At 35.6% G+C, this 27,943-nt stretch overlaps 1 protein-coding gene across 5 annotated transcripts in view; it reads right to left on the reverse strand.

Annotated features, from left to right (window-relative positions):
• Window positions 1–27,943, reverse strand: part of PDE1A (phosphodiesterase 1A) — a 402,616-nt gene that overhangs the window by 281,383 nt on the left and 93,290 nt on the right. The window contains exon 1 of one of the 5 annotated variants that reach the window (XM_053597606.1): window positions 6,274–6,740. The exons of the other annotated variants lie outside the window; for them this stretch is intronic. Coding sequence (XP_053453581.1) covers window positions 6,274–6,326 — 53 coding nt within the window. The 5' untranslated portion in view covers window positions 6,327–6,740. Of the gene's footprint in view, window positions 1–6,273; window positions 6,741–27,943 lie in introns of those variants that run through there. 5 annotated transcript variants of the gene reach the window in all.

Here is a 27,943-nt window from a genome sequence, read left to right on the forward strand (position 1 = left end):
TATTAACATTTTTAAAGTTTAAGTGATGGTTTTCATAAGAAAAGCCCATAACTTTCCAAGCCTATAAGCAATTGTTTAATAAATATATAATTAATCTTTAAATGTCTGTTTTTGTTTGATTTAATTAAAAAACTATTCTAAAGATAACATCCCAAGACCCCAAAGACTGCAGCCACCAAAACACTCATAAGGAACAGTGATTTAGGTTAAAACTAAGGCTTCTACATAGCCAAAAGGCTGACATTAGTGGAGCAGGCTTCGATGTTACAAAGATAACAAATCTGCGAGTATTATTGTCCGTTCTGCAAACATACTATGACTTGCCCCACATGCTTCCAGCAGCTCCAACTCAGGAAATGTTGGATTCTCCTCAATTAGAGCTCATGGCCAACTGGCTGTAATCAAATACATAAATAAACTGAAGCTTTCCCATGAGAACTGACTGTCAAAACTATGTTATCTGCAGTCACAGAACTAAAGAGACTAGTTTTACAAATATTGCAGAGTTCTTTAACTTTATTCCATCTCTACCGACCTGCAGGTCATCTTTTAAACAAGCATCCACCAGAATGACTTTTTTATTCATTGCTTTCTGCCTAAACACTGTGTATAACAGGCTGATTACTCTAAATATAAAATCGTCTTGATGGTATCAAACCAGTAATATTATTCCCAGTAGATCATTTTTCCTGCATAATCTTGATTTTCTTCATTTCAAACACTCTAAATCTTTAAAAAGCCATTTCTTAATCATACTGATGTCTAAGATATATGCACCTAGCATCAAGCTGCTCTATCTTAGAAAACAAGATCTGTGTAGCTCCTGAGAAAAATTTTCCCATGTTTCAGTCTCTGAGCTGTTCCTGACTGCACACCCCCAATCATCAATTGTAGATTTAACACTTCCTCACAGAGATGCCTAAAGATTACATGCAAATAATTTGCCTAAAAATACATTAAGTGTTCAATGGTGATGATTTAAATTGTGTTGACTAGGGGTGAAATAATATCAGTGGGAGTAAATTACCTACTGCCTGACATTAAAATTTATAGCAAATTATAGTTTATCTATTGGTGATGACCCACTTAAAGATTAAAGCTACTTTTATCATGCCTGGAAAAGTAACAAGGCATGCTGATATCTGATAATTTTGTCATAATAAACATTACTTGCCATTCAAGTGTGTTTATTATCCTGCTTTGATCTTTGTAATCTATTTCAAAAATTAAGTTTTGTCTGTTTCTTGGTCTATAAATTCTACAGCCTTTGACTACCAGCATTACCATCCTGAGTTAGACAACAAAACATTAATTTTTATTAAACGTATTTATCATATAAATGATCTATTAATATATGTTTGGGCCCTGGTTGCCTTATACTGAAGGGTCATAAAGTTTACATTCATTGACTGTGTCTGTTTTCCAGAAGTATTTTTCCCTTTCATGGCCAGGGGGAATAATGAAAATATAATTGTTTTATTCTATCAAATAATATTACTAACATAAAATCACCAAACATGTTTTTTTCACAAATCCTGTAACTAAATTTCCAGTTGCTTTGTCACCCTTTCAGGTAAATTCATATTCTTTCCTTTTCTATATTTTCTCACTAGGCAAATTCCCAAGCACTTTCCTCTGATAACCAGAAAGCAATATTTTTATAAATATGTACTTTCATCATATTTCAGATTAGATTAACATAGAGCATTTTCCTATGAAAGTCACTGCATAAAAAAGAAGAAATAGTTAATCTACCACTTCATCCCCTAACCAGCCCCATTAGATCCAAAAGCCAAATTAGGATCTGCTTTTCTTTTTCTAGGCTTTCTTATTTCATCCTTCTACTTTCTACATCTTTATGTGAAGAAATAATGCCTGCCAAATACATACTCAGAATTCCTCCAACATACTTAGAAAAATAAAACTTTTGAGAAGACATAAAGAGAAGAAACAGCATGTTCTCAACACTGTCAAGATCCCAATATTTTCATTTATCTTGGGCCCTGGCTGCCTTGCACTTCACTGTCTCTGATCCTGGATACATAGACCAGTTCTCAATTCTAGGGCTAATAAAAAACTATTTGCATGATTTCGTGTGTGGCTTTTTAGTGTTACTTCTCATGGAAAATCACCACAAAAATAACGTTGAAAGAAGTTCAAAAGCTTGTTGGTTTCAAAGAACCTTAAAGTTTAACACGTAAGAATATTTTTAATTTTATTTCTTAAATTCATTGTTCACTACCCACTTCTAGAAAGAATTTGAAGAAACAGAAAAGATCAATAGATTATAAAACTTGGTAAAATGAAATATCAAGTAAAAGGAGATAATTATAACAAAATCCCAGTCTTAAACCCTAATGAATGGTAGTAAAATTCAAATAAGAAATAGTTTCAGTTGTGCAATTTTATTAGGAGAATTAGATTTTTTTTTGCTATTATACTACATAGGTGATTTATCACATGGAAATACAGAAAGTTTGTTAAGCAATATGGCAATGCAATAAAGTGGAAATGTCTCCAGAAACTGTTTTACTGAAGTTACTAATAATCCTTCATTCGAATGTGTTATATCCTATAATATTAAAATAAATTGATGAATCTATTTATATAAAGAAATGAATTATTATAACTACCAGAGATAAAGCTACCTGGTAATGTAGAAAAGAGGTTTTTATTAAAAACCTATAGGAGCATATCTAGGTGAAGTCTCTTCTATCAAGTGTTGATTCACATCTTGGATTTTTAAAAACCTATGTATTTTGCAAGTGTTAGGGGACAGAACTCAGTGTTATTGACTGAAAACATGTTGATGTATTTTTTGTGATGGTGTTTCCTTCCTAGAAAATTCTAAATCCAAAGTGTTTTTCTGGAATAAAAGGAGCATCCTCTTCTCTCTAGGCAAGTCTGAGCTGTAAGTGTCTATGCAGGAAGAGCCATAGTGTGTTCAAAGGGCACCAAGCTTGGGGCTAAATAGTCTCATTGATCCCCAAGTTTCACATGATATTCATAAAAGAAGTAATATAAACTCCTGCTTTGCCAGAGGAATTTTGCCTTTATTCCTCACCTCAAGGACATGGTGTGAAACTATTAAATATGTCTAAAATTCCCAAGAAAAACTTTTAAAAAATAGATATGATAACCCAATATGGGAAATGATTTGGGAATCTTTATTGTAGAAGGCCCAGATACTCTTAGAGATGGAATCTAAATAATGCGTGAGATTCCTCCCAGGCCTCCCAGTATCTTTTCCAGCCATGTAATTTCAATTTCTACCATCTACTCCCAAACTTCTCAGCTCACTTTTTCTAATTGATAAATTAATGTACTTTCTGAAATTTAAGGAGATTGTGCTGATGAAAAATTGGTTTTACTTCCATCTTGAAAATTAAATAAAAAAAAATAAGAGTTACTGTCTTCTCTCTCAGCTCATGTGGGTAACAGAATTAGTCACTACTGAGTTCTATTTCTTCTATTTCAATCTCACCATTGTCTGCCTGTACTACAGTCAGATAGGTATATTCTAGATGATATGATTTATGAGGGCAGATAACGTTTTTTGGTCTTCTTTCCTATCTGAACTCCCAATCACAATGGACTACAGGTAGACACTTATAGTCAATCAGTGAAATTCAGGTGAGTTGAATTAAAGCTGTAGGTTGACTTATGGAGGAAACTAGCCTGTATATAGAAATTGGAAATGGTGTCTGTAACTCAGATAATTTTGTTTTAATTTCTGGACTTAATCTGAAATGGAAAATGAATATTCACAAACAGTCAAGATATTTTCACAAAATTTCTGTTAAACTTTTAACTAGCCCCACTACATCTGACCAGCACAGATTTATCTATCAAGCAGATAGATAAATTTTAACTAGTCCTACTACATCAGACCAGCACAGATTTATCTATCAAGCAGATTGAGAACCAGCATGCAAGGCCCTTAGGTGAGCGCAGGAAAGTAGATATTGTGAAAAAAAGGTCTGGCACACGGCTCTCTGAAAAGTCAGACCTAAGCAAGATGTCTCAGTGTGAGACACTGGACAGCCTCAGGGTAGCCTAAGAAAAGAAGGTACCTTGGAAAGGAGGCTGAGAAAGAAAATGAAGAGGGGCCAAGAAAAAGGCCAAAGCTCCAAAAGCAAGCTTACCCATCCCAACTTCCCTGAAAGCATGACTAGCTATAAAGAAGTCCATGCTGTATTTTATTGAAAATTAACTTTCTCTGCAGAATTAAGCTTAGCTTTTAGTATCTTTTAAGATACTCTCCACCTACCTTTTCCTTCATCACAATTTAACCTGGTAATATGAAAGCAATGCCAGTTGTCAATCTACCAGATGATGCAGAAATCCTTCTCCCACATGTAGCCTTAACCTGTCTTCAGTCAGGGTCCCATTGCTCCACTGGCCTGAAACAACTGCCTGGGCGAAAGTCTGATCTCTTTGGCAGCTACATTGTCTCCTACAAATGACTGGATTCAAGACACAATCAACTGAATTTACCAAATTTTATTCTAATTTTATGGGCAGAGAACCTCAACTTCCACAAAGGTTTGTTTTTTTCACATAAAGAAGTATAGTTAAGTTGCAATTCACCTGCAAGTAACACCTCAGCATGTAATTCATCAGGAAGAAATGAAGATTGGACATAAATTAGTGGTGAAGATTACCTGCCTCAGTCTCAACAGCTCCCTGATGAGGGGAATCTGATTTTATCTGGCACAACCTTGCCTTCCCAAACTGCTGGGTCACCCTCCGTGAGGGATGCCTAGTTAGGGTCGAGTTTAGAATCACGTGTGTAACTACCATGCCTTTTTGAAGTCACACCTGACTTGGGAGAGTACAGATATTAATTACATATGATTAGGAGAACTTTTCAGGAAATATGGTAGGGATTTTTGGATCATTTTAGACTTCGGGTTATTTACTCACATTGCCACCTAAGACTAATAAATGTGTATTTAAGCACATGTGTATTATGATATCAAATCCTTATGGGTAGATTGAAATATAATTTATGTTCAGAGGAAGGTTTTAAAACAGATTCAAGTTAGCATTTTCTTTTAAGCATTACAAAAGGATAATGTTGTTATTAATACCATTGTAGCAATGCTTAATCCATACATTAAAATGGCAAAATGGCCATATTTCAAATAATTATATTCCTTGAGGTCTACTGTTACAATGTAACAACCGTAGAGTACCAGGAATTCCATCCATACATTTTCATTTTCCTGTAATTAATTCCAGATTGACAACCAGTGGCTTCAGCTTGACTTTAACATTTATTATGGTTAATATGTAGTATCTCTGCTGTTCTCAGAAAATTATTTTGGGGAAAGCACAAAAGGGACAAATAATTAACGTTTTTAAAAATCTATTTTAAGAGGCAAAAATTGTTTATTTTCTAGCTACTTTGAAATTAGCTAGACTTCAGAATTCTAAATTCTGAAGTATATAATAGGTAACAAAAGAATCAAGAATTAAAGAGACAGGTCGGCGCCTATGGCTCAAAGGAGTAGGGCGCCAGCCCCATATGCCGGAGGTGGTGGGTTCGAACCCAGCCCCAGCCAAAAAAACAAAAACAAAAAGAATTAAAGAGACAATGAAGAAATTGCTGCTCCCTTAGAGCCAGGGTATCCCTCACTCCAAAATAAAGCCTTAGCGCAATCCATTGTACTGTTATCTACATGTTGCCTGGTCATAAATTCCACCACAATGTGAAATTTTTTCTGTTGCCTTATTATTTCTTTAACTACTGGTCTCACACTCCTGACTGAGCTATAAAATACACACTCTAGTACAGTAGCTTATCAAGTTCAAATTTATCCCCAGATACATTACTCCAGAAAGGTGTAGCATTTAGAGCATGAATTGCCCTTGAGTCTGATCAGTTGAAAGAACATACATTGCCCTTGAGTCTGATCAGTTGAAAGAACTAAGCAGAAAGTTTCCCATTTAGAGGGCTGTGTAACAGTTCTCAGAAACAAGCAAGGGATTGCATAATGTTTCAAAAGTTCTTCCAGGGCTATGTCATTCGTGTTCTTCAATAGTTAAGATTTTTTGAAAATATTTTTTCAAGAGTGGATAAGAGCTTGTTTACAGACTTTCAAAAGAAAATAGAAAATAAAAAAACTCCTGTGTACCTGAAGTTAACTTTCAGGCGCATTCTTTATGGTTCTGCTGTAGCTTCGTGCCAGAATGCCCAAGTTAAGGATGAAAAAGAGAAGCTATTGTTCCTGACAACCCCAGAGCCACCTGGGATGTAGCATTACTTACCTAAAGATGGGTCTTTGGAGATGTTTCCTCCTGATTGTGACATGGTCATCCATTTAAAGGTGAAGGTTTAACGTCTTCTTGGAAACCACGCCAGAAAATCCAGGGAGGGAATGTACAAGCTTATTCTGATCTATTGTGCTGCAAGGTACCCAGAAAGAAAAAGTACTTTCCTCTTTCTTTTTTTTGGGTGCTGGGAGAAAACTTCCCTGCTCTCTGCCAGCTGAGCAGTGTGTCCATAGAGGCCACATAAGCCAGGCACGTCGGGGCACTCCCCCACAGAGCAGGGTGTGCAAAACCCAGCAAGAGTCACGTTGATCCGGGCAAGAGAAGTGCAGGGGACACTCCAGAACAGAACAAAACAAACAGAAAACTTCCTGCCCCAAGTGTCACCCAGGTAGGAGCTCCCTAAGTTATTGCAGCCAGGGGAGCTCTCCTTCCTCATGCTGGTCAAGCTGCGAAAGGCTAAGTCCCTCCCTGTCTTTAAAACAGCCTGTTCTGAGGCTCAACTTTTTTCTTCAAAATAAAAGTTGTACAGCTGGTTCAGCAGTCCCACGTGAGTACCCTCTGAAAGTTTGTTCTATTAAAATAAGAAACGTATACAAATTAATTAAGAGGGACGGTGTTCGGGTTGCATGGCTGGCACTGCTTCAGGAGATTACAATTATTTTACAAACTTGCTTTTATTCCTGCTGGATCAAGTGTGGAGAGGACTCATCATTTTGAGCAATTGTAACCTAATAACCTACACTTGGCTGAAGCTGAAGAGACCATTGCAACTGATAGAAGCCCATGTGAAACTGGCCAGAGCTACAGAAGTTAGAAAAACAAAAAATTGCTCAATTCTATCAGTGACATTAAGCCCAGATGTCTGTTCCCAAATGTAGCTTTCCAACTAAGGGGGGGGCACTGAAAAAAGAGATGGGAACACACACACATTCACACATATATGTACCCTGTTATTTAGAAAAGCCCCCCAACACTGTCTAGGAACCTACCATTTGTGTACTTTACAAAGTAAATTGAATTTATAAAAATAAAAGGAAAGAAAAGCAAGGAGAAAAGAGAATTTGTGAAAATAAATGACATTAAAATTGCTTTATTTAGAAGACAGACTTAAACTGCAGGAACTCTCTCTCATTCTAGTTGCAGATAAAGTGCATACTCATATTTTAATATAATTTATTTTGGCTTTTTTCCTGTATCTGGGTTGCTGACCAAGTTTCTATTCAATCAACAATGTCATAAGATTCTAGGCCAGAGGTTTGATATAGAATAAGATAAACCATATGAAAGCATGATTGAATCATTTTTAAAAGATACATAGATAAAAGGTGGAAAAAATGAGTAACACACGTGCCTTAAGTTGAAGGCCTTTAGTACATGTAGGTAACAAAAGAATCGAGAATTAAAGAGACAATAAAGAAATCGCGGCTTAAAAATAAGGGTCAATGTCACAAAGAAGGATATGATTTATAGTCATCAGCACTCCCCAAATACTTCCACGGAGCAAGATCACCTTTTTATTTTTCTCCCAGAGGACAGATTACAAAGGTGAAGAAAATTATAAAGAAATCGCTGATTTATGGAATAGTTCTAATACACCCTAGGAAATGTAATCAGCCTAAGAGAGCATTGAACTAAAACTAAAACAAATGAGTTCTAGGCCTGTTCTAGTCCCTCTTCTACAAACACATCATGAATATGCTGGGCCACTGCAAGAAAATCCTGGACCTGACTGAAGCCCAGTCTTGTTTATAAAATGAAGTTATAGTATTTAGTGAATTCTATGCTCTTTTCCAGCTTTAATTGTATGATTAATCTCTCTTTTGCAAAGAAACTGTCATAGAAGTTATGAGGCCTGATACTTCAAAACTGCATACTTACTCTGTACATTTGTAAATAAAAAGATAATTTTATATGACATTATATATGCTGGTAGATATTCTATATTAATATAGTGACATCTAAATCAATGTTCCCTTCATTTTCAATAAGCCTTGAATGAAAGTATCACATGTGTGTGATACATGTGATATATATATCACATGTATATAAGGGAGCCATCTATATCCCAAGTGATGTACAGACCTTGGGGGTGGGCACTTTGTGAGAACCATATGCTTTGGTTCTCTTTGTATATACATTTCTTCATGTGATGTAACACATTATACAGGTCTTCTGGGAGGTTTATTGCTTTTGTGGGTGATATTCAGTCTCTGTAGTCATGGATTATCTATTTAATAATAGTTTAGCAAAAATATTCCTCTTGAATATTGAGGGACAATCTAGGCTCATCAACTTTTAAAAATTGACTTTCATTTTTCCACTTTGAATTACAGTTGTGAGGGGATTACAACTTAAACACAAATGCCAATAAACATCTAGCCAATGGGCGATGTAAAGGACAAGCAAGTGTACAATCTAGGCTGAGGGTCGAAGGCTGGATTATCAAGTGAAGAAACTGAAAGCCACAATGTCTTTCCCTCTGTTAGGCTCATATTCTTTTTTCTCTTAAATGATTCAGGTAGAAAGCTTAGATTTACGTTTACGTTAAGCTCTATATTAAAGCCCAGTCTTAGAACCTAAAAAGCAGTAAGAAGATACTAGTAAATTAAATATTCACTTGGCAAAGAGAAAAAATATGTATTTCTTAAATGTTTTCATTAACTTTTTCTCAAAGAGAATTTAACGTAACTTTGGGAAGAAAAGTTGACTTTATTAAGGTAAAATAATTTCATTATTGTTTGCATTACAAAAATATATTCCTTACATTAACACAACTGTACTGTGCAAAATATTAAAGTTTATGATATAAATAACTATGCCAACTCTTCTTATAAAATGGACTATGATTTGTTATGAATAGTTTTATTTCCCCAGAGGGCACAGGTCAGAAATGGTCTTTGTATTTTTCCTGGTGTGGAAAAACAAAGTCAAGCTGATTTTTTTTCTAACATTTGTACAAATACATACACATACACACTCAAAATATGCCTATTCATACATATAACAACACATACATGCATAGCCTGCCCTACCCAGTGCTGCTAGAGACTAACATAAGAGATGCTCAGTAAATACACATCTGTGAAGTTAATTTGTTAAAAGACGCCACTGAAACACACCAACCAATTTATCCTTTCTAGCTTATTTTTTATTATTTTTTTAAATCATAGCTGTGTACCTTAATGTAATTGTGGAGTACAATGTGCTGGGTTTATATACAATTTGAAATATTTTCATCAAACAAGTTAACATAGTCTTCATGGCATTTCCTTAGTTATTATGTTAAGACATTTGTATTCTGCATTTAGTAAATTTCACATGCACCCTTGTAAGATGCACCGTAGGTGTGGTCCCACCAATTACCCTCCCACCTACCCTGCCCTCCCTATCCCCTTTCCCCATATTCTTGGGCTATAGTTGGTTTCATAGTAGGGCTGAGTACACTGGACACTTTTTCTTCCATTCTTGAGGTTCTTTGCTAAGAAGAATATGTTCCAGCTCCATCCATGTAAAATGAAAAAGGTAAAGTCTCTGTCTTTTTTAAGGTTGCATAATATTCCATGGTGTACATATGCCACAATTTATTTTGTGTGGTGAAATACATGGACTGACTTGACATTAAGAGTGTCATGGTATTTTTTTTGTTAAGCATCATGGAAAACAGGTAAGCTTTGCTTTTTCTTGTTTCTTTCATTGTTCTAGTCTGGTCTCTGGCTCTAATTATAATATCCAAGTATCCAAAGCATGCAATGGCAGGAGAATCCCTTGGTATTATGCCAGCCCAAGCACTGAAAAATGAATATCTTCACGTTATCACTTTAACCACATAAGTCTAGTCAAATGTTAGTGTTAGACCAAGTGAGGGTTCTTTTTTTAATCACAATTTAATTAAATACAATGCCACAATTATATTTAAGTGAATTTTAAAGTAAGTGGAGGAGGGCAAAGGAAATGCAAGAAGAGAGCATTAGATGGCATTTTAGGTTTTATCACTATATATAACATATTATCTTAATTTTTTTTTTAAATCCTGCTCCTTTCACTCTTGCCTCTCCATCTCCACCAAGGTTAAAGCTAGTTCATATAAGACTGGAGTACCTCCCACAACTAAACTTGGTTGTGATCAGAGTACATCATACACCTCAACTTAGTTGTTCCTTTTATTTTTTGACATATCATACATGAAAGATGAAACATACATGTAATACTCCCCCAGAAAAGAAACATCTAGATCTTAATAAAGCCAAGAAAAGTAAAATATGTACATTAAATGCAAACACTACCATAATTTTCATTTGTCATATCTATAACTATTATATCAGTAAAGTGGAACACCACTTGGTCAACTATAACACAAGATAAATAGAATGGTATGAATTATTCCCAATAAACTGACCATAACTCTGCCACTTTACTTCACAGAGAAAAATTATTGCATGTAAATGAGCGAGAGTGGTATCATTTTTGAGATAAGTTAATTTTGAGATAACTTAAATCTGGTTTATCTTTTCCAAATAAGCCATCCCAACTTTCAGCATTTTATTCATTTTTTATAACACTTTTTTTTTTCTACAAGTTTCACAACTGGTTAAGAAACTAGTTGATAGGCACAGAGCTAGAATTTGAACTCAGATGTCTCATGCCTGAGCCCAAGCTTTTACTCCCTACTATGTAAGTTGTCACATTGGTGGGCACTCTGCCCCTGAAATTTCATAGGCTCTTTTTGAGCTATATATTTAGCATTATATGCAGGAAGAACTAACCACTCCAGTGAGGGTCTATTTTCTCCTAATTATCCATGGACTGAAATATCATAACATTTCCCATGATGTTCCCAATACTTATGAGAAACGACCCTAGAAACTCTTGCAAAGGACCTTTTGATAGTAAGGTGAGCCGAACAGGCAACTCAATGGGTATTTCCTAAGATCCAATGGAAGTTCCATTCTGTTATAAAGAACCCTGTACTAACATCAAAGAACATATATTTAAACCCCAGATTTAGCAGCATATTTTTCTTCAACTCAGTGTATATCAATTTCCTCACTAGTCAACCTAAGAGGTTGAGTCAGATGACCTCTAAGAGGCTTTCCAGCTCTACAATCCTGTGACTCTCTGACTGACCCTATGATAAAATGTCAAGTTATTTAAATTTAGTGTCCAGCCAAGAATAAATTCTGTAGTCATTTTTAGCTTTCCTTCACCACAACAGTCATCATACCACCAGAATAATTTTCATCCACATTGTTGTAAGATTGAAAATACAGTACAATTCTCAAATGTGAAAAAAGTTGTGGCATCTTTATTTTTTCTAATTGAGCTATAATTGTGTTTCTTTTTTCCTTATAGCTTTAACTTAGAACTACCTACACTAGACTGTAAACTCTAGGAAGTCAGGGATTCAGATACTCTAGTATTTGAAGTCAGGAAGTCAGATACTCTAGTATCTGTTGTATTCCTCAGGCATTGTAGGGACAAAGAGACATTCAATGATTATTTATGAAATAAATGAATCCATGAACAAAGTAATCATACATGCTACTTATCATCATCAATAAATATTCATTTTCTAAAAACTAAGTCATACCTAGTAAATATGCAATCTTTCACATTTTTTCCAATCCATTGTTTTCCTTCAAGGACCTATCTGAGTTTATAAGGAGATGGCTTTCTATGACATTGAAGTGACAGGAAATAGTCTCAGATGCAAATGCACAGGTCCTCTGGTCTCTGCAATAATGCCATTTGTCTGTCTCACTTGGTTCACTGTAGACACTTACAGCTAAAATCCATGGCTGCTCTGATCAATTGCCTCAATCTGGGAACTATGGTCATTTGCAGTTGATGGAGTCAACCACTGCCTTTGCTGTTGCTTCAAGATCCTCTGAGTCTCACCCACATCATCCATCTGGATTGTTATTGAAGTTGTTAATCTTTAGGCATCTGTATAGGCTCCCCTGGCCTTCTGCCATGGGCATGGCAGGCTAATGATTGATACACCACCCCACCTCAGCTGACTTATAAAATCCCTACAGAGCTGACAGTTCCTAAGCCCTCCATCTCACACAGGCAGGCACTGAGGAGGGCTTGGGATTGGCCACGCTATACAGCCATTTTTACCCCATCACTGCTAACTCACTAAATCATCTTCAACCAAATATGCTCTCCATCCTGGGGCTTTTTTACCTTGCAGGGAACAGGTCAAAATGACCTCTTTGACCATTTGCATTTAATGCCTTCTATTTGGGTCCCCTCCTCAGGGAAGAAGACTTACGCTTTCCCCATCTTACATGACAGAAAATCTTTTCATCTCCCTTCATCTACGCTTTATAATAAACTGTATGTTCAAGTCTATGGCCCTTGATCACAATCTTGATCATGTAGAGCTTCAGGAATTCAGGAAATACTTTTTGGTATAAACAAAGTTCTTACAGGGAGCCCAAAAGTTCCATTAGAGTATTCAAAGGCTTCTGATTTGCCTTTGCTTTCTTTCATCCGTGATAACATTAATCCTATTCCCCATCCCTGCAGGAGGCAGATGGCTATCTCTGGCTGACAGGGAAAAGGTCATACGCATCAAAATTGAAGAGAGAAAAGCACATCATTCTCATTACATCATGAAGTTTTCTTACTCAGACCTTTCAGGGGGTGTATAATGAGGGGTACCCCAAACAGCATTAACATTCTGCCCGATCTGGCCCTCACCTACTTGTACTCTCAATCTCAAAACTATGACTTCTTGGTTCATTCACCAATTGGCAGCATTTTGTTCCTCAAACACTCCATACTCTTTCCTGCCTATATGTACATACTGTTCTCTCTTTCTAAAATGCTCTTCAGCCTTCTCCTTGATTAGATTTTACTACAGCTCACCTCTTCAGAGGGATGACTCTCTCACAGCTCCATCTGAATTCTGATACCTGCACCTACATCACAGCATTGTCTTTGCTTGTCTTGCAGTGGGTGTTGTATCATAATGTGTGTATGTTATCATCTTGTAATTTTCTGTTCACAAATCTGTTCAACTCATGAATAAATCCATTTTACAGAATGCAGTCACTGAGAAAAATATCTGAGCATATAATTCTTTCTAACTATAAATCAAGAAAAATTATACCAAAAATACATTTCCTTCGGATTTGAATATCCGACTGTAAGAACCTAAAAATAGACTCCTACTGATCTCTTGCAATGCTTCAACATCATCTAATACTTAGATAAGTGATTCATCTTAAAATGTTTGTCATTACTCTTGTTCAAATCAGGAACTTTACATACATGAGAACAAATATAATTGTATCTTAGTCCATTTTGTACCACTTTAACAGAATACCAAAGAACAGAAATTTACTTCCTCACAGTTTTGGAAACTGAGAAGTTCAAGATCGAGGTGATGGCAACTAGTCTGATGAGGGCCTTCTTGCTGTGTCCTCACATGGCAGAGGAACTAACCAAATGAGAACACCTTTATTACAAGTGTCTTAATTCCATTAAGGATGAAGCAGCCCTCCTGGCCTAATCACCTCTTAAAAGGCCCCATCTCTTAACAGTAAATTTTGGAGTGGCCCCATTCAAACCACAGCAAATGAGAATATTAATATTGACATTACAACTGAGTGTCACTTTGGAAACGGTTCTCAATTTCACCAAATATGTTTTCTACCTAAGAGGAAAAAAGAAGATTCTATCCATTAAATAGTTTTATAGTCGGTTCTCTTGACTTATGTGTCAGAATTAAAGTTTATTAGCCATTAATTCAATAACAAAATATACCATATTGTTATTTTCTTAAATAAATTAATGTTAAATTCCAGATTTATAGCTTCCAGTAAGAAAGAAAATATGTTCCCTACGTTGGCTCACTCCCCAGTTATTTAAATCCATCAGAAATGAGCCTTTCTACTTCACAAAGTAGGAGAAATTCCTCATTGTCACTGAAGTGTACAAGCAGGTCAGTTAATAGTTGATTGGCTCCAATTAGCACTCCCACAAGTTCTGACAGCCTTTAGAGCTGGCAGTCAAACAACTTCCTTTGAATAGTGTGACATCCTGTGAAAACATCATCATCAACAACAAAGGAAATCATGTAAAACAGATTCCCATAGCCAAACGCCCACTGCTCAGTGTGTAATCAAGCAATATATAAATCTACTATAAAAGGAAATGACTTTTGCATGGGGGTAGCTAAAGGAATATGGCAAAAAGCAGTTGCCTTTCTGTAAAATTCTCTGGAGTTAAAAGGAAGTCCTTGAACAAGGGCTTGAAGGATGAATAGATATTCAAAAAGCAGAATAGGAAGAAGGGCATGCCCTAACTACCATCCATATAGCAACATAGGATTTAGAAAGCACATTGTGGACTAGGTGTGGTGGCTCACACCTGTAATCCTAGCACTCTAGGAGGCCAAGGGTGGTGGATTGCTTGAGCTCAGGAGTCCAGCCTGAGCAAGAACGAGACTCAGTCTCTAAAAAATAGGAAAACAACTAGCTGGGTGTTATGTGGGCACCTGGGGTCGCAGCTACTTGGGAGGCTGAGGCAAAAGGATCTCTTGAGCCCAAGCATTTGAGGTTGCTGTGTAGCTATGATGACGCCACAGCACTCTACCCAGAGCTACAGAATAAGACTCTGTCTCAAAAAAAGAAAAAAAAAAAACAAAAGGCAAACATTGTGGATGAAATGGTATGCTATGGTTCATGGCTCATTAGCCTTCAGAATTAGAAAAGTTCAGGCCTTTAAGTGTTATAATTAGAAAAATGATCCATGTGACATCAAAGTTTAAGAGCATGTGACTCAGAGGTTTCCAATCCTCCCCAAACGTGCCAACAATATTCTTATCTGCAATTCTTCAGTCAGTGAAAAGTTGTTTAAAGATGTGTAGTTTAGTTGTAGTGTAGTTAGCTGTGTAGTTTAGCTGACTTGTTTAGTTTCTCTGCAGCTCTGAAGTCCATCACTAAGTCCTCACCTTAACTTCAATACCGAGCCATTCTCACTAGCTTCCCTCCATATTTTGTTTGGTTTCAACATGACTCTAAATTCAATCAGTAATTTCCTTCAGATCTGATTTAAGTTTCCAGTAATGCCTATGAATAAAATGTGCAGAACTACCACCAAGAAATGAGCTGAATCAATGTCAGTAAATGGAAAATTCCTAAATGCTAACCTACTGACTTCTCCAAGCTTTGGGAAACGGACAGCAATAGAGATAATCATGACTCACTCTGACTTTGAGTAGAAGCAGCCACTGAGTTTGCCAAACTTTCAATAGCATGTATGGTAGGTTCTGTGTAAATAACACAAATTTATAGAAATAGTTTACTACTCCTATTAACTTTATAAAACAAAAATGAGCTATTAGCAGAGAGAATAAATATAGACCACATAAATTTGTACCCTCATTCCTCAAAAAATTCATTCTAGTTCCAGCTTTTCTCTTTGCTTCCACTGACTATCACCCGACTCCCAAGTCCATTGTAATGATCTATCCTAGCCAATCTCCTATTTGGAAACACCACTTTGTTTTTCATACATCATTACTATTGATTATTACTATTGCATCATTACTATTGATTATTCTATGACATGTTTATTTTTTATACAATGCATCATTACTATTAATTGTTCTATGACATATTTGCTGCAATTTACTTATACATTCATTTTGTTAAACTCTAAATTCAAAGTCAAATTATCCTATATTAATATAGGATTTAAACTGGCCAGTGACTTTTTCCCAAGCCCAATCCTTGACACATTATTTACTGCATTATCTGATATACAGCCTAATAGAATAGAATATTGGAAATCAAGTCTATCTTAGAAAGTCTGCATCCATTTCAACAGTATGAGGCTTAATCTTGCTCAATGGTCCTAGACAATAACAATCTTTACTCATTTGCACTTTTCTCCACCTAACCCCATGAAAAATGTGGAAGCAGGAAAGTTGACATGTGTTTGTCAGTCACTTATGTGTCAGGTACCATACTTAGCATGCATGTTGCAGTTAACTCTACACAACACACCTAAAAGATATATCTTCATACCTTCATTTCACACTCCAGAAAACTAGAGTTCAGAAAAGTTACAGAATTTGCCAAAGGCTGTTGTTAGCTGGTGTGTTGCAGTAATAGGATTTGAATCCAGTTCTAACTAGCATATTGCACTACCTTGCCATGATCATAATCTTAGTTTTAACAGCATCCCTAAAGAAAACAGCATCTTGGTTGACCAAATTTTTAGGTAGAACACTCACAACAATTCAGACTGGATTCCGGAGACACATCTGTCTGGTTTCGGTCATTCATACAATAAAAGCGTCACACGTGGATAGATCACTGAACCAAGTAGAAGAATAAACATTTGGAGGTTTTAAAGTTCAAATTTTATCAGTTGCTTGCTGTATAATTTTCACTGAACAGAAATGGACAAAAAAACTTTTTTTTTTTTTTGTAGAGACAGAGTCTCACTTTATGGCCCTCGGTAGAGTGCCGTGGCCTCACACAGCTCACAGCAACCTCCAACTCCTGGGCTTAAGCAATTCTCTTCCCTCAGCCTCCCGAGTAGCTGGGACTACAGGCGCCCGCCACAACGCCCGGCTATTTTTTGGTTGCAGTTTGGCTGGGGCCGGGCCTGAACCCGCCACCCTCGGCATATGGGGCCGGCGCCTTACGGACTGAGCCACAGGCACCGCCCCAAAAAAACTTTTGATTGAAACTCTAGGGGAAAAAACCTGGCCAGAGTAAATATACAAATGAAGTTGTACTTGTATCCCTAACACACGAAAGGGCTCTCCCATTCAGAGGTGTGTATGTAATGCACTTCTCTCTTTAAAATCATGCCCACAGCAACCCAATCATAAAAAGTTAATTGATTAATAAACCCTCTTACCTTTTTTTTCTAAATCACATAGTGTTTCCTCTTCAATAGAAAGGCTAGATAGACTAAAAAGTTCATTGACAGGTTTGTCAAGCTCAGAGCTACCTACGAGATTACATATAATCCCCTATAATTTCACTAAAATAACTACTGCCATTTATTGAGCACACCTGTATCAGACACTGCCGAGTGCTCTTATAGACCCCATTATATTAATTTCTCCCAACAACAATATGGGATGGGACTAGTCTCCCTGTTTTAGAGATAGATAATATTATACAGCTAAGACTGGCCAGGCAAAGACTTGAATCTAGGACTGCTTCCCTTCACAGCCCATACATTTAATTACTACTGCCTTCCAGGGTTGGGGCCATCGAGTATAATTCACTTTGATTCTTTCTCATTGTGCTTTATAATGATTTTGTACTTTTATCTTCACTTCTTTTGCACCTGTTTGATAACTAATTTTATTTTTCACTGATGGGCTATTATTAACTAATTATTATTTAGTCAATATTATTAACTAAATATTATTAACTAATGCTTACCTTACATTTGTGGAGTTTCTGAACTAACTTTCCACAGTTGTCCTGCAAATACAGAGCATTACTACTGTTTTGAATATACACATTGCTTCAGTATAGGAATTCATGGCCACCTATTTTTTGACCTTGAGGTAATGAATTATTTGTTATAAATAGAACCACACACTCCTCGAATCTGAAGGGACCTTCACGGTCAAGTTGTTCACCCTTCCAAACACTGCAGAATTCCTCTTGCTTTTCCTCTCAGAGCAGGCTTTCCCCCAGTTATTCCTGAGCTCTGGGGGAAGTGAATCTGCTGTTCCCTTGATCTCCAATCTCAAGACCTCTCATAATATAAGAAGTTAATCTTCTTGAATGCTGCTTGTATTTAAATACAGAGACTTTTCTTATAACAGCTTCTTCACCCAATATAAAATCAAAGAAATAATAGTCTGCCCAAGCAATGGAGAAAAAACTGGCAGTATTGGTCTTACTAAGGAGTCCTATGTTGTCTTCAATGGGCCCATTCCTAAGGCATATTGGAAGGTAAATTTTGAGTTTAGGTAAATTTTTGCCTTATATAATATTTTTAAAGTAATATGGTTTAATTCAGCTGCCAGTGTGCCAAAGGATCTTCTAAGTGTCAAGAGAATGATGATTATTAAAACACTCTCCTTATGAAGCTTAAGAGAAAAAATGATTCTAATTTTTAAAGCAATTTCAATACAATTCAGTAAGTGTACTCATAAGTAAAAGGGACAAAAAAGCACAGAAGGGAGAAAAGGGAAGACTCAGAGAGGGAATTATGATGTTTTGCAGGGCTTAGCCAGTGATTAGAACTTCACCAAGGGTGAACTGCTTACCTGAAAGACAAAGTCGGAAGGAAATCGGTTCTAGAGAGAAAATGTTTGGGGGTAGGATGCAGGTGGAAGTATGAAATGTGAGGGAGGGGCACTACATAAAATGAAACGATGAGTGTGGATAGTCTTGCTCATAGAGAACATGCAGATTAGTTCCAAGAACAAACCCGGATAACTGAGACGATGGGCAGGGAAGAGTGTCCAGCAAAGACGTCAGAAAGGCTGGGAAGTCAGGAGGAGAAATTTGTCCTACAACAAAAGTGAACGGGTGCCCTATGTACTCAATTTTGATATGAGGACAATTAATGACAATTATGGTTATGGGGGGGGACAGAAAGAGGGAAGGAGGGAGTGGGGTGGGGCCTTGGTGTGTGTCACACTTTATGGGGGCAAGACATGATTGCAAGAGGGACTTTACCTAACAATTGCAATCAGTGTAACCTGGCTTATTGTACCCTCAATGAATCCCCAACAATAAAAAAAAAAAGATGGTTCATTAAAAAAAAAAAAGTGAACGGGTGCCAAGTAAAAGAAAGTTGTCACTAGTACCAAAGCTGTGGAGCAATTAAAGATGAAGAACAGGCTCGGTGTCTGTGGCTCAAGCAGCTAAGGCACCAGCCACTTACACCTGAGCTGGTGAGTTTGAATCCAGCCCAGGCCTGCCAAACAACAACAATGATGGCTGCAACAACAACAAAAATAGCCGGGCATTGTGGCGTGTGCCTGTAGTCCCGGCTACTTGGGAGGCAGAGACAGGAGAATCGCTTGAGACTAGGAGTTGGAGGTTGCTGTGAGCTGTATGGCACTCTACCCAGGGCAACAGCTTGAGGCTCTGTCTCAAAAAAAAAAAAAAAAAAAAAGAAGAAGAAAAGAAGCATTTCCATTAATGGTGATAAACATGAAGCCACTGTAGCCTTCATGAAAGCAATTTCTGTGCTAGAACAACCACATGTTCAGTAAGACATAAAGTTCTGAGTCCAAGAAAACCAGGGAGATTGAGGCAATTTTCCTGTTTAGGTGTACTAAAGAAACACTTCAGTCAATTTTCCCTATGGAAGAAAATATAAAAGGAAGTTATGGGCTAACTGTTCAAATATTTGAGATCACAGAAAGGAGAAATATGACCATCTGTTTACCTGACAATATTTTGCTTCAAAGAAATTATTGCTGCTGGTGTTTGTTTGTTTGTTTTCAATTTTAATGCCTGATTTAAAGTTTCTAAGGAATATTTTCATTGGGGAGGACATGTACATGAACTCAACAGAGGTATAAACCAAGAAGAAATTAGGACAAAGTTGTTCAGTATCTACCAAGCTTGAATAACCTTCTTTTGTGGTATACACACACACACACACACACACACACACAAAGACTGACACTCTGTAGGTCCTGGACATATACCTTAACTAGGCACAAGTTGTCTTTTATGTATCTTTCTTTTGAGATTCACTTCCAGAATCCCAGTGCTCCCATTTTGATTTCTGGAAGTTCAAGCCCAAAACTGCAGCAACTATCTGGATTTGATATTCTACATATTTTCTTCTGACTTTGATTTTCATAGAAACTTAACTGTTCTGTGTTTCACTGGTGCTAAATGGTATTGTGACTCAGCTAATCTGACCAAAAAAAAAAAAAAAAAAACTGCTAACATATTAGCAGATGATAAATACCTGCTATTACATTTCAGAACATGGTTATCAAGAACTCTAACAATAAGTAATTATGGCAGATTGATGTGATGCTGTTTAGTCATAGGTGCCTTTAAATTATAGACCACATAGTCAGTTGTCTATTTTTCCTATTTTCAGGCACTGTATATTTCCATTCAACTGTAGAAATTGCCACTTGTGTTTCTATTCATGAAAGAAAAATAATAAATACTTGACATATTTTTGCATCATTAAACAAAGATCTATTCCAAATAACAATACTGCTCTTTGGGGGAATGAATTAATAGTACATAGAATTTAAAGCATACTCTCAACATTATCACGTAATTCTATTTTTCCAAATTACCCAAATACCTACTATTCCAATACTATTTATTTTAAATATTCTTTATTTTCCCTTCTAGTTTACAATGTTATTTTTATCATACATTTAACTTGCATGTTTATTTGGCTCTATCTCTCTTCTGTTGATTTCTCTATACCAGTACCGCAGTGTTTTACTGTAGCTCTTAGAATGCTAAACATTGAAAATACCAGCTTTCTCTCAGTCTTCCCCCTTCATAAAATTTGTCTTGCATACTAATGCATGTTTATTCTTCTCCATATTCTTACTTTTATACATAATCATTTTACATACAAAAATATATTATTTATTTATTTTATTTGAATAAAATTCAAATTTATTTGGGCAAAGAATATTGAGGAATATGAGAGCCGGGCAGCTCATGATTGGGTAGGGAATTCTACATATGGAAAGGGGAGGACTAGACTAGATCCTATGGCACTAGATAGAAGTTGGAGGTAATGGCATAAACTGTACACTTTTTATATATAATATATGCTACCTGTACAATTTTAGCTATGTCCAGTGAGAAGACCAAGAAGCAATGGCATACCAATAGTAATCAGGACACCTACCACCCAAATTTTTGTTGTTATACACCATTCACTACTAAACGTAATCAAGATTCTTCATAAAAATAGCATAAATCAAGGACTGGGTAGACAAAGTACTAGATGAATTTGAAATATATTGTACTAGAAAGCAACAATGCATTCAGAGAATAATAGGGACATATCAAAAGAATGTGGGGGAAAGCTTGAAAAAGCTCCATTGATCAAATCTGGGAAAAATTGAGCATCAGAATAGGAAATGATAGCAATGTATTATTACCCATTGAACAAAATCAGAACCCAGGAGTCATTATTGACATAAATAAATGAATGAGTACCTGGGGAAAAAAGATCCTCCTTATCAGGAAGCACCAAGTAATAAATATCAAAGGACTGACAGAGTTAGAAAATTCATTAATATTAAAACCAGTGTGTAAAATTTGATAAGGAGGTAGTAGGGTATTTATATAGTCTAGTTTTAAAATTCAAAGAATTCAAAAATGTGGATATTACTGTTACTGCATCATTATAGGACAACAGTACTATGTACCTCCTGACCCAAAGTCATAAAAATCATCTCATTTTAGTAGAAATAAAAATTTTTAATTTCTTATGTCTGGAAACACCAAATATAACCAAGGTGGGATTGGCCTGTACTTTAATAAAATTGTCAAGGTGAAAAACACAAGGAAAAGTTGAAGATGTGCTGCAGATCAAAAGACTGAAGAAATATAACAACTAAATGCTATATATTATCTTAAATTTGATCCTTGATTAAGAATAACATAGATATAAAAGATATTATTAGGACAAAGACAAAACTAGAATAAGAACTTCAGATCAAATAATAATAATCAGTGTTAAATTTCTTATTTTTAATAATTGTGCTACAGACATACAAATGATGGATAAAATAGTATGTATTATATAATGCATGTTTAATTTTATCATATCCATATAATAAAAATTCATGTTTATATGCATGTTTAATTATGTATGCAAAGCATGAGAGAGAATGGTAAATGGGGAAAAATATAAATAATTATTCCTGGACTTCCTTGTACTATGCTTGCAACTTTGACTTTGAAATTATATTCAATTTAAAAGTTTTCTAAAAACTTGTTGCAACTGCAATTTTTTTTGTTTGTTTGTTTTTTTGGCCAGGGCTGGGTTTGAACTCACCACCTCTGGCATATGGGACCGGCGCCCTACTCCTTGAGCCACAGGCGCCGCCCGCAACTGCAATTTTTAAATCATATTGAAACCTTAAACAGAAAAGTCAAAGAAAATGTATAATTCAGCATTATCTTGAAATTTTAATAATAAATTTTGCCACATCAAAACACAACAATACCATTTTTCAGAAGCAAGATTTACAACATCGGGAGAATGATAGCTGTGTATTATTTATATTTGCAGTGATTTACAAACAAAATAATCAGTAATAAATAAAAGGGATAATCTAGAACCCTAATGAATATTAATCCCAACCAAAATGTCCTCCCTTCACCAAGATTTACTTGAGCTATTTAAGTAGAAATAAACTTCAACCCTTAACTCATATACTGCTGTTTCTCTAATTTCCCCAGAGTACATAAAACTTTCTACCTTGGATAGTAATTATGTATCCACACATTATCTCTGATAATCAACTAAGTAAAGCTTCTTAAGTGTAGAAACCCCACGTGCTTAAAATCATTGAGTGGCTTCAGGGTGCCCTCAAGATGGTCAATCATTTTAATGTCATAGTATATAAAATGAAATATATTATATGTAACCTTTATAAATTATATACATATATAAAATATAGTTCAGCTATATCTCTCAAAATCCCCCACCCACTCACTCACTACCTAAACACACATTCAGGCTTCAGCCTCATTGAACCACTTTCAGTTCACCCAAATCACCATGTTCTCCCTCCAGGAATCTGCAAATTCTAAAATTCCTTTAGTTACAATAGGTTGCCTTTAGACTCTTCCCCCAAGTACTTCTTGCTTAACATCAACCCTTAGAATGAATATCTCCTGCTTCTAGATGCTTTTTCTGATAATCAAACCTGAGAGAGATGTCTCTTCTTTGTGGCTGCTGACCAACTTTACTTCCACTATACCAAGACAAACGTAATTGCAGTAGTTCTTTTTTTTTTCTTAATTTTACAATAGCTCTTTTACTTCTTTTTGTTCACCATTGACTAACTTTCCGCTCTCATTATGTTCAATATTGAGGGAATAACTCATCATTGTATTCCATACATTTCTTTAACAGTGCCTTGCATGACGTAGCTTGTCAATTAATAAATTTCATATATGTATGTATAATATCAAAATGCTAGCTACGAATTTTGAGTTTGGGGACAAATCTATCTGTTTATCTATTTCTTTCTTTTCTTTTTTTTTTTTTGCTCTTTTGTATTTATAATAGAGTGTCTTTTTTATTAAATCATAGCTGTGTACATTAATGCAATCATGGGCACCATACACTGGTTTTATATACAATTTGAAATATTTTTGTCAAACTGGTTAACATAGCCTTCCTAGCATTTTTGTAATTATTGTGTTAATACATTTACATGTGAAACTTACTAAATGTAGAATATAACTGTTTATCTATTTCTTGCTCAGTCCTCTGAGAAGGCTAGAAGCAATGACAGCTCAGTAGAAATGAGCTCTCCTAGCACGAAGACATCTCTAGTACCAAGACCTTAGCTTCTATATACTGTTATCTACTAAGAGAAATTTCCATCTATCCATACAAACATGTATACATATGTAACAATATACCTATTTTTCCCAAAAGAATGTTTTTAGAACTTAATTTAGTACTCTCATTCTCCTTTTTGAATGGAACAAGGAAAAAGGGCGGAAAAGATTGCTAATCCTTTGGGGTTTGTTATGCTAAAACAGTCCTGAGATATGCAAGTTAAACTTGGCATACTTTGGATCTGGGCCAAAAAATTATTTTTATTGGCTGTAGAGAATGGAATTTTAGATCATGTTGAGCCATACTAAAATTATGTTTGGAAATATATAATGTGATGGTTGAGCATTCAGTGCAATTAAATGAGTTTATGTCTGCTGGAAAGTGATTGATTGCATTTTTCTCAGCACTTAAGGCTAATGCAGGCAAAAAGCAAAGGAGTTTAACTTCTTAACATTTACTGAAGATATAGAAATATAAGTATTTCTAAAAGACAATAAGAAAACATAAAGGAACTTCCTTCTAAATATAAATATTAAGATCTCAACAGTATTAATACAATCGACTAAAGTCAGCTTTTTATTGATATAAAAACAACAGTAAAACAAATTACTTAAATAGTTTATGCCTTGAGCTATCTCCTCAAAATAAACATTCCATTTTCCCATTTGACACAGAATCAAATGAGATTGTTTTTCTTCTCAACTGGATTATTTTTTCTAGGTTCCATGGATGTTGGTGATTTCCTTCAGGAGAGTTGAAACTGATAAATATTATTTTAGAGAGCTGATCTGGGAGTTGAAAGAAAAATATTTTATGCCAGTAAAAGCCAGATTAGCTTCAATGTGAAAACCATGTAAAAGAGAAAAATACATAAGAATATAATTCAACCATTTATGCAATAGTAAGAGCCAAAATATGATACAATTTTTAATACCATAACTTGAAGCAGTTTCTGCCTAAGGCAATAACAATTTAAACATTTCCTGTTTCATTCCGCCCAATGTTGTTGTTTTTTCCATTATTGAAGCTTAAAAATACTTGCGCTGTTTTAAAGACTAATGTGTTGGCTAAAATTGCACATGCCTCCTAAAAGTATTTCTTTAACCCCTCAATTATGACTTTATATTTTTTAAATATGTTCAAGGGCTTTTAGCATCAAAAGAGAATTTCACCAAGCCTCATTAGACAATTAGTTATAATAGAAATGAGGTAACATGCTGAGCCATGAATATTTAGTATTTATCACTGCTTAAGATGCTAATATGCAAGATAAAAGTACAAGTTTTTCAATTTATTTAAATTTAAATCATAGTGATGGCATTGTGTTTACATTATCTTAGCTTTTATCATTATATTAATATTTCAAATACAAAAGTCAGAATAAATTAATTAAAATGATAAGTGGTTAGCACAGGTTTCCCAGGGATATTTTGTGGTATCTTAAATTGCTTACTAGATAAAAGGCAGGCCCGGTAACCAAGTCTCCTGCCTAGAGAGATTATGTACCATTCAAGGCATACCCAGTAACCAAGTCTCCTGCCTAGAGAGATTATGTACCACTCAAAACCAGCGAAGTCAAAACTCCCACAAAGGTCAGTGAACACAAAACAAAGATAAATTTATCTTAGTTTACCACGGGAAAATATCAGGTCAGAGGGTAGAGAAAAATCTTATTGCCATTTTTAAACATTTATTAAATTAAATGTAGTCTCCTATTTTGATCAGGAGTGATTACTGTAATACACCTTGACTGAGGCTAAGAATTCTCTGTCTGAAATGTCAGATTCAGGAACTGGGGACAGATAACATTTACTTTGAAAGCAAAGAATGATTATTCAGATTGGCATTTGCTTTGTAAATGGAAACGTAAGTGGAAAAAGTTGACAATTTTTTCTACATTTGTTACTTGGTTAATTAATTGACCTATATCACACATGTGGGATATCTAGTTCAAGTTATTAAGTATTAATTTTAAGCAACCTTTCCTATGCATATATTCTGGAATGGCCTGCTTTGGACAGAGTAACAGTTTCTCCTGTAAGGAGATGTATAATCTCTGGAAAATTATTTAAAATAGTTAAGCCTCCATTTCTTCATCTCCAAAAAAAGGAAAATAATCATGGTTACTTGGGATTTCTATATTTTTAAAATGAGAAAATATCTGTCAATCACTTAGACAAATGCCTGATATACCATAAACTTGAACAAAAGGTTTCATCCTTGTCTTTTCATTTTAATCTCTATATTAAACTCTAAAATTAGACTTACAAATTGGGTAGGTTCGAAAGTACAACTACTAAGAAAATGTTTACTTTGAGGATTTTTTTTCATTATATAGCTACACATATATGCATATTCTTTATTAATTTTTTACATATCATTTTTATTATACGATATTTCCCCTCATGAATTTTCATGTTCTTCATGATCCTGGGATAATGTTGCCCTTAGTTTTGATGTTCTACTATCTCGAATAATCTATGAGCAATGACTTCCAAGTAGATGAATGAGGGGCATGGCTGTGTAAGAAGAATCAGCTGGCAGAATTTCCCAGACTAAGCATACACCTGACCCCTATTTCTTCCCATTTCCACCAAATTTTGACACTTGCCACCAACCCTCTCCACTACCAGTTCAGTTCATAAAGAGCATTTTGCTGATGGCAGCATGTGTCCAGGTAGAGAGAAACAGAAGAAACGTGTTGCGGGCTACCACGGAATAAAGGCCCTTGCATATTGATGGATGGTGCAGTGCAGGCCTGAAGAACAAGGAATCTCTTCTAGCAGGCAGGCACAACTGCCCTGTAAAGCCCAGCTCAAGGCCATTTTTTCAATCATGTGATGCTCCCTGCTCTCACAATCTGAACAACCGCAAACCTTACCTGTACTTTCCTATAACATGACTCACTTTCTATCATGTATTACAGTTTCTTATATCTGAGATATGTTTCCCTACTAGGCTTTTGTGCATTGTAGATAATAAGTGGTTGATGAATGACTGCGTGAAGGAATAAATGAATGAATATCATCAAATGTCTCTCTTTAAACTGTGTCTGGATTGTTCGACAACCTCGTGCTTCAGAGTTCCATCCATAGTCTGCCTTATGAATATTTGCTGCTGAGCATGAACGTTGATCAGTTTTTTGACATTATGAAGCTAGAACACAAGCTTTTCTGCGAACTCTAGCTTTATCTCCTTGTGATCTTATTTTCCCAGATCCCAGTCAAACTGCATGATGACCACAGGCTGCTACAGAATGAGTTGAGTGAACCTTCTAGTTTGCAAATCTTTGGCTTTCCTGACAATTCAAGATTCTAACACTCGTGCTTGACACATTGGATATGCACAATGACTTTCAATTTTCTTCCTCCCTTCTTTCCTTCCCTCATCCCTTTATTCTTTATTTTAAACCATGACAGAGCATGTGATTCAAATAAATAACACCATACTATTCGCTTAGTCATATCATTTAGATTTTTTTTCTGTTTCCTGTGTTTCAAAGAGATTTTAAAGATAGGTAATTTAGAGTCACTTTAGAATTATTCTCTTCAATTTATTACTTTCTCTTATTGTAGGCTAATTTACAAGTACCCTGGAATTCCGTAATTGTAAAGCATATGTGCCCTTTTAGGACCCAGCAGAAATTATAGATCATTCTGTTATGAAAATTGTAAAGAATCTCAGGTATTTAGAACTGAAAGAAAAAAAACTTCAAAGGCATTCCAAAACAGCTCTCTGTTCTTTCCACATCCAGAAAAACTGTCACCCACTGCTAACGACTGCACGCCAGCCAGTTTTCATCTACCCACAAATGTGTTCACTTGCAATTCCTTTCTGCAGAGTTCTAAGTTGGTTTGACTTAGTGTGATTTAATGTCTGAGGTCTAAAGGATGTTTCCTTTAAAGAGTGCATGCACAGAGTTGCCATAACCTACTCTGATTCCATTTTGTAGTAGGTATAAACGTGAATTATGTTGTAGTGTGAAAAGGTATTATAGAGATTACTTGGTTCAGGCTTTGCATTTTCCTCTGAGGAAACTGAGGCCACAAAACATTCAAATGCAGTGTCTTCTTTTCCTGTATTCCATAAATTTAAAGCCAATTTCTTCTTTATATTTTCAAATACCAGTTTAAATTTAAAA

This window comes from Nycticebus coucang, chromosome 7 (assembly GCF_027406575.1).
Source record: "Nycticebus coucang isolate mNycCou1 chromosome 7, mNycCou1.pri, whole genome shotgun sequence".
Classification (NCBI taxonomy): Eukaryota; Metazoa; Chordata; class Mammalia; order Primates; family Lorisidae; genus Nycticebus; species Nycticebus coucang.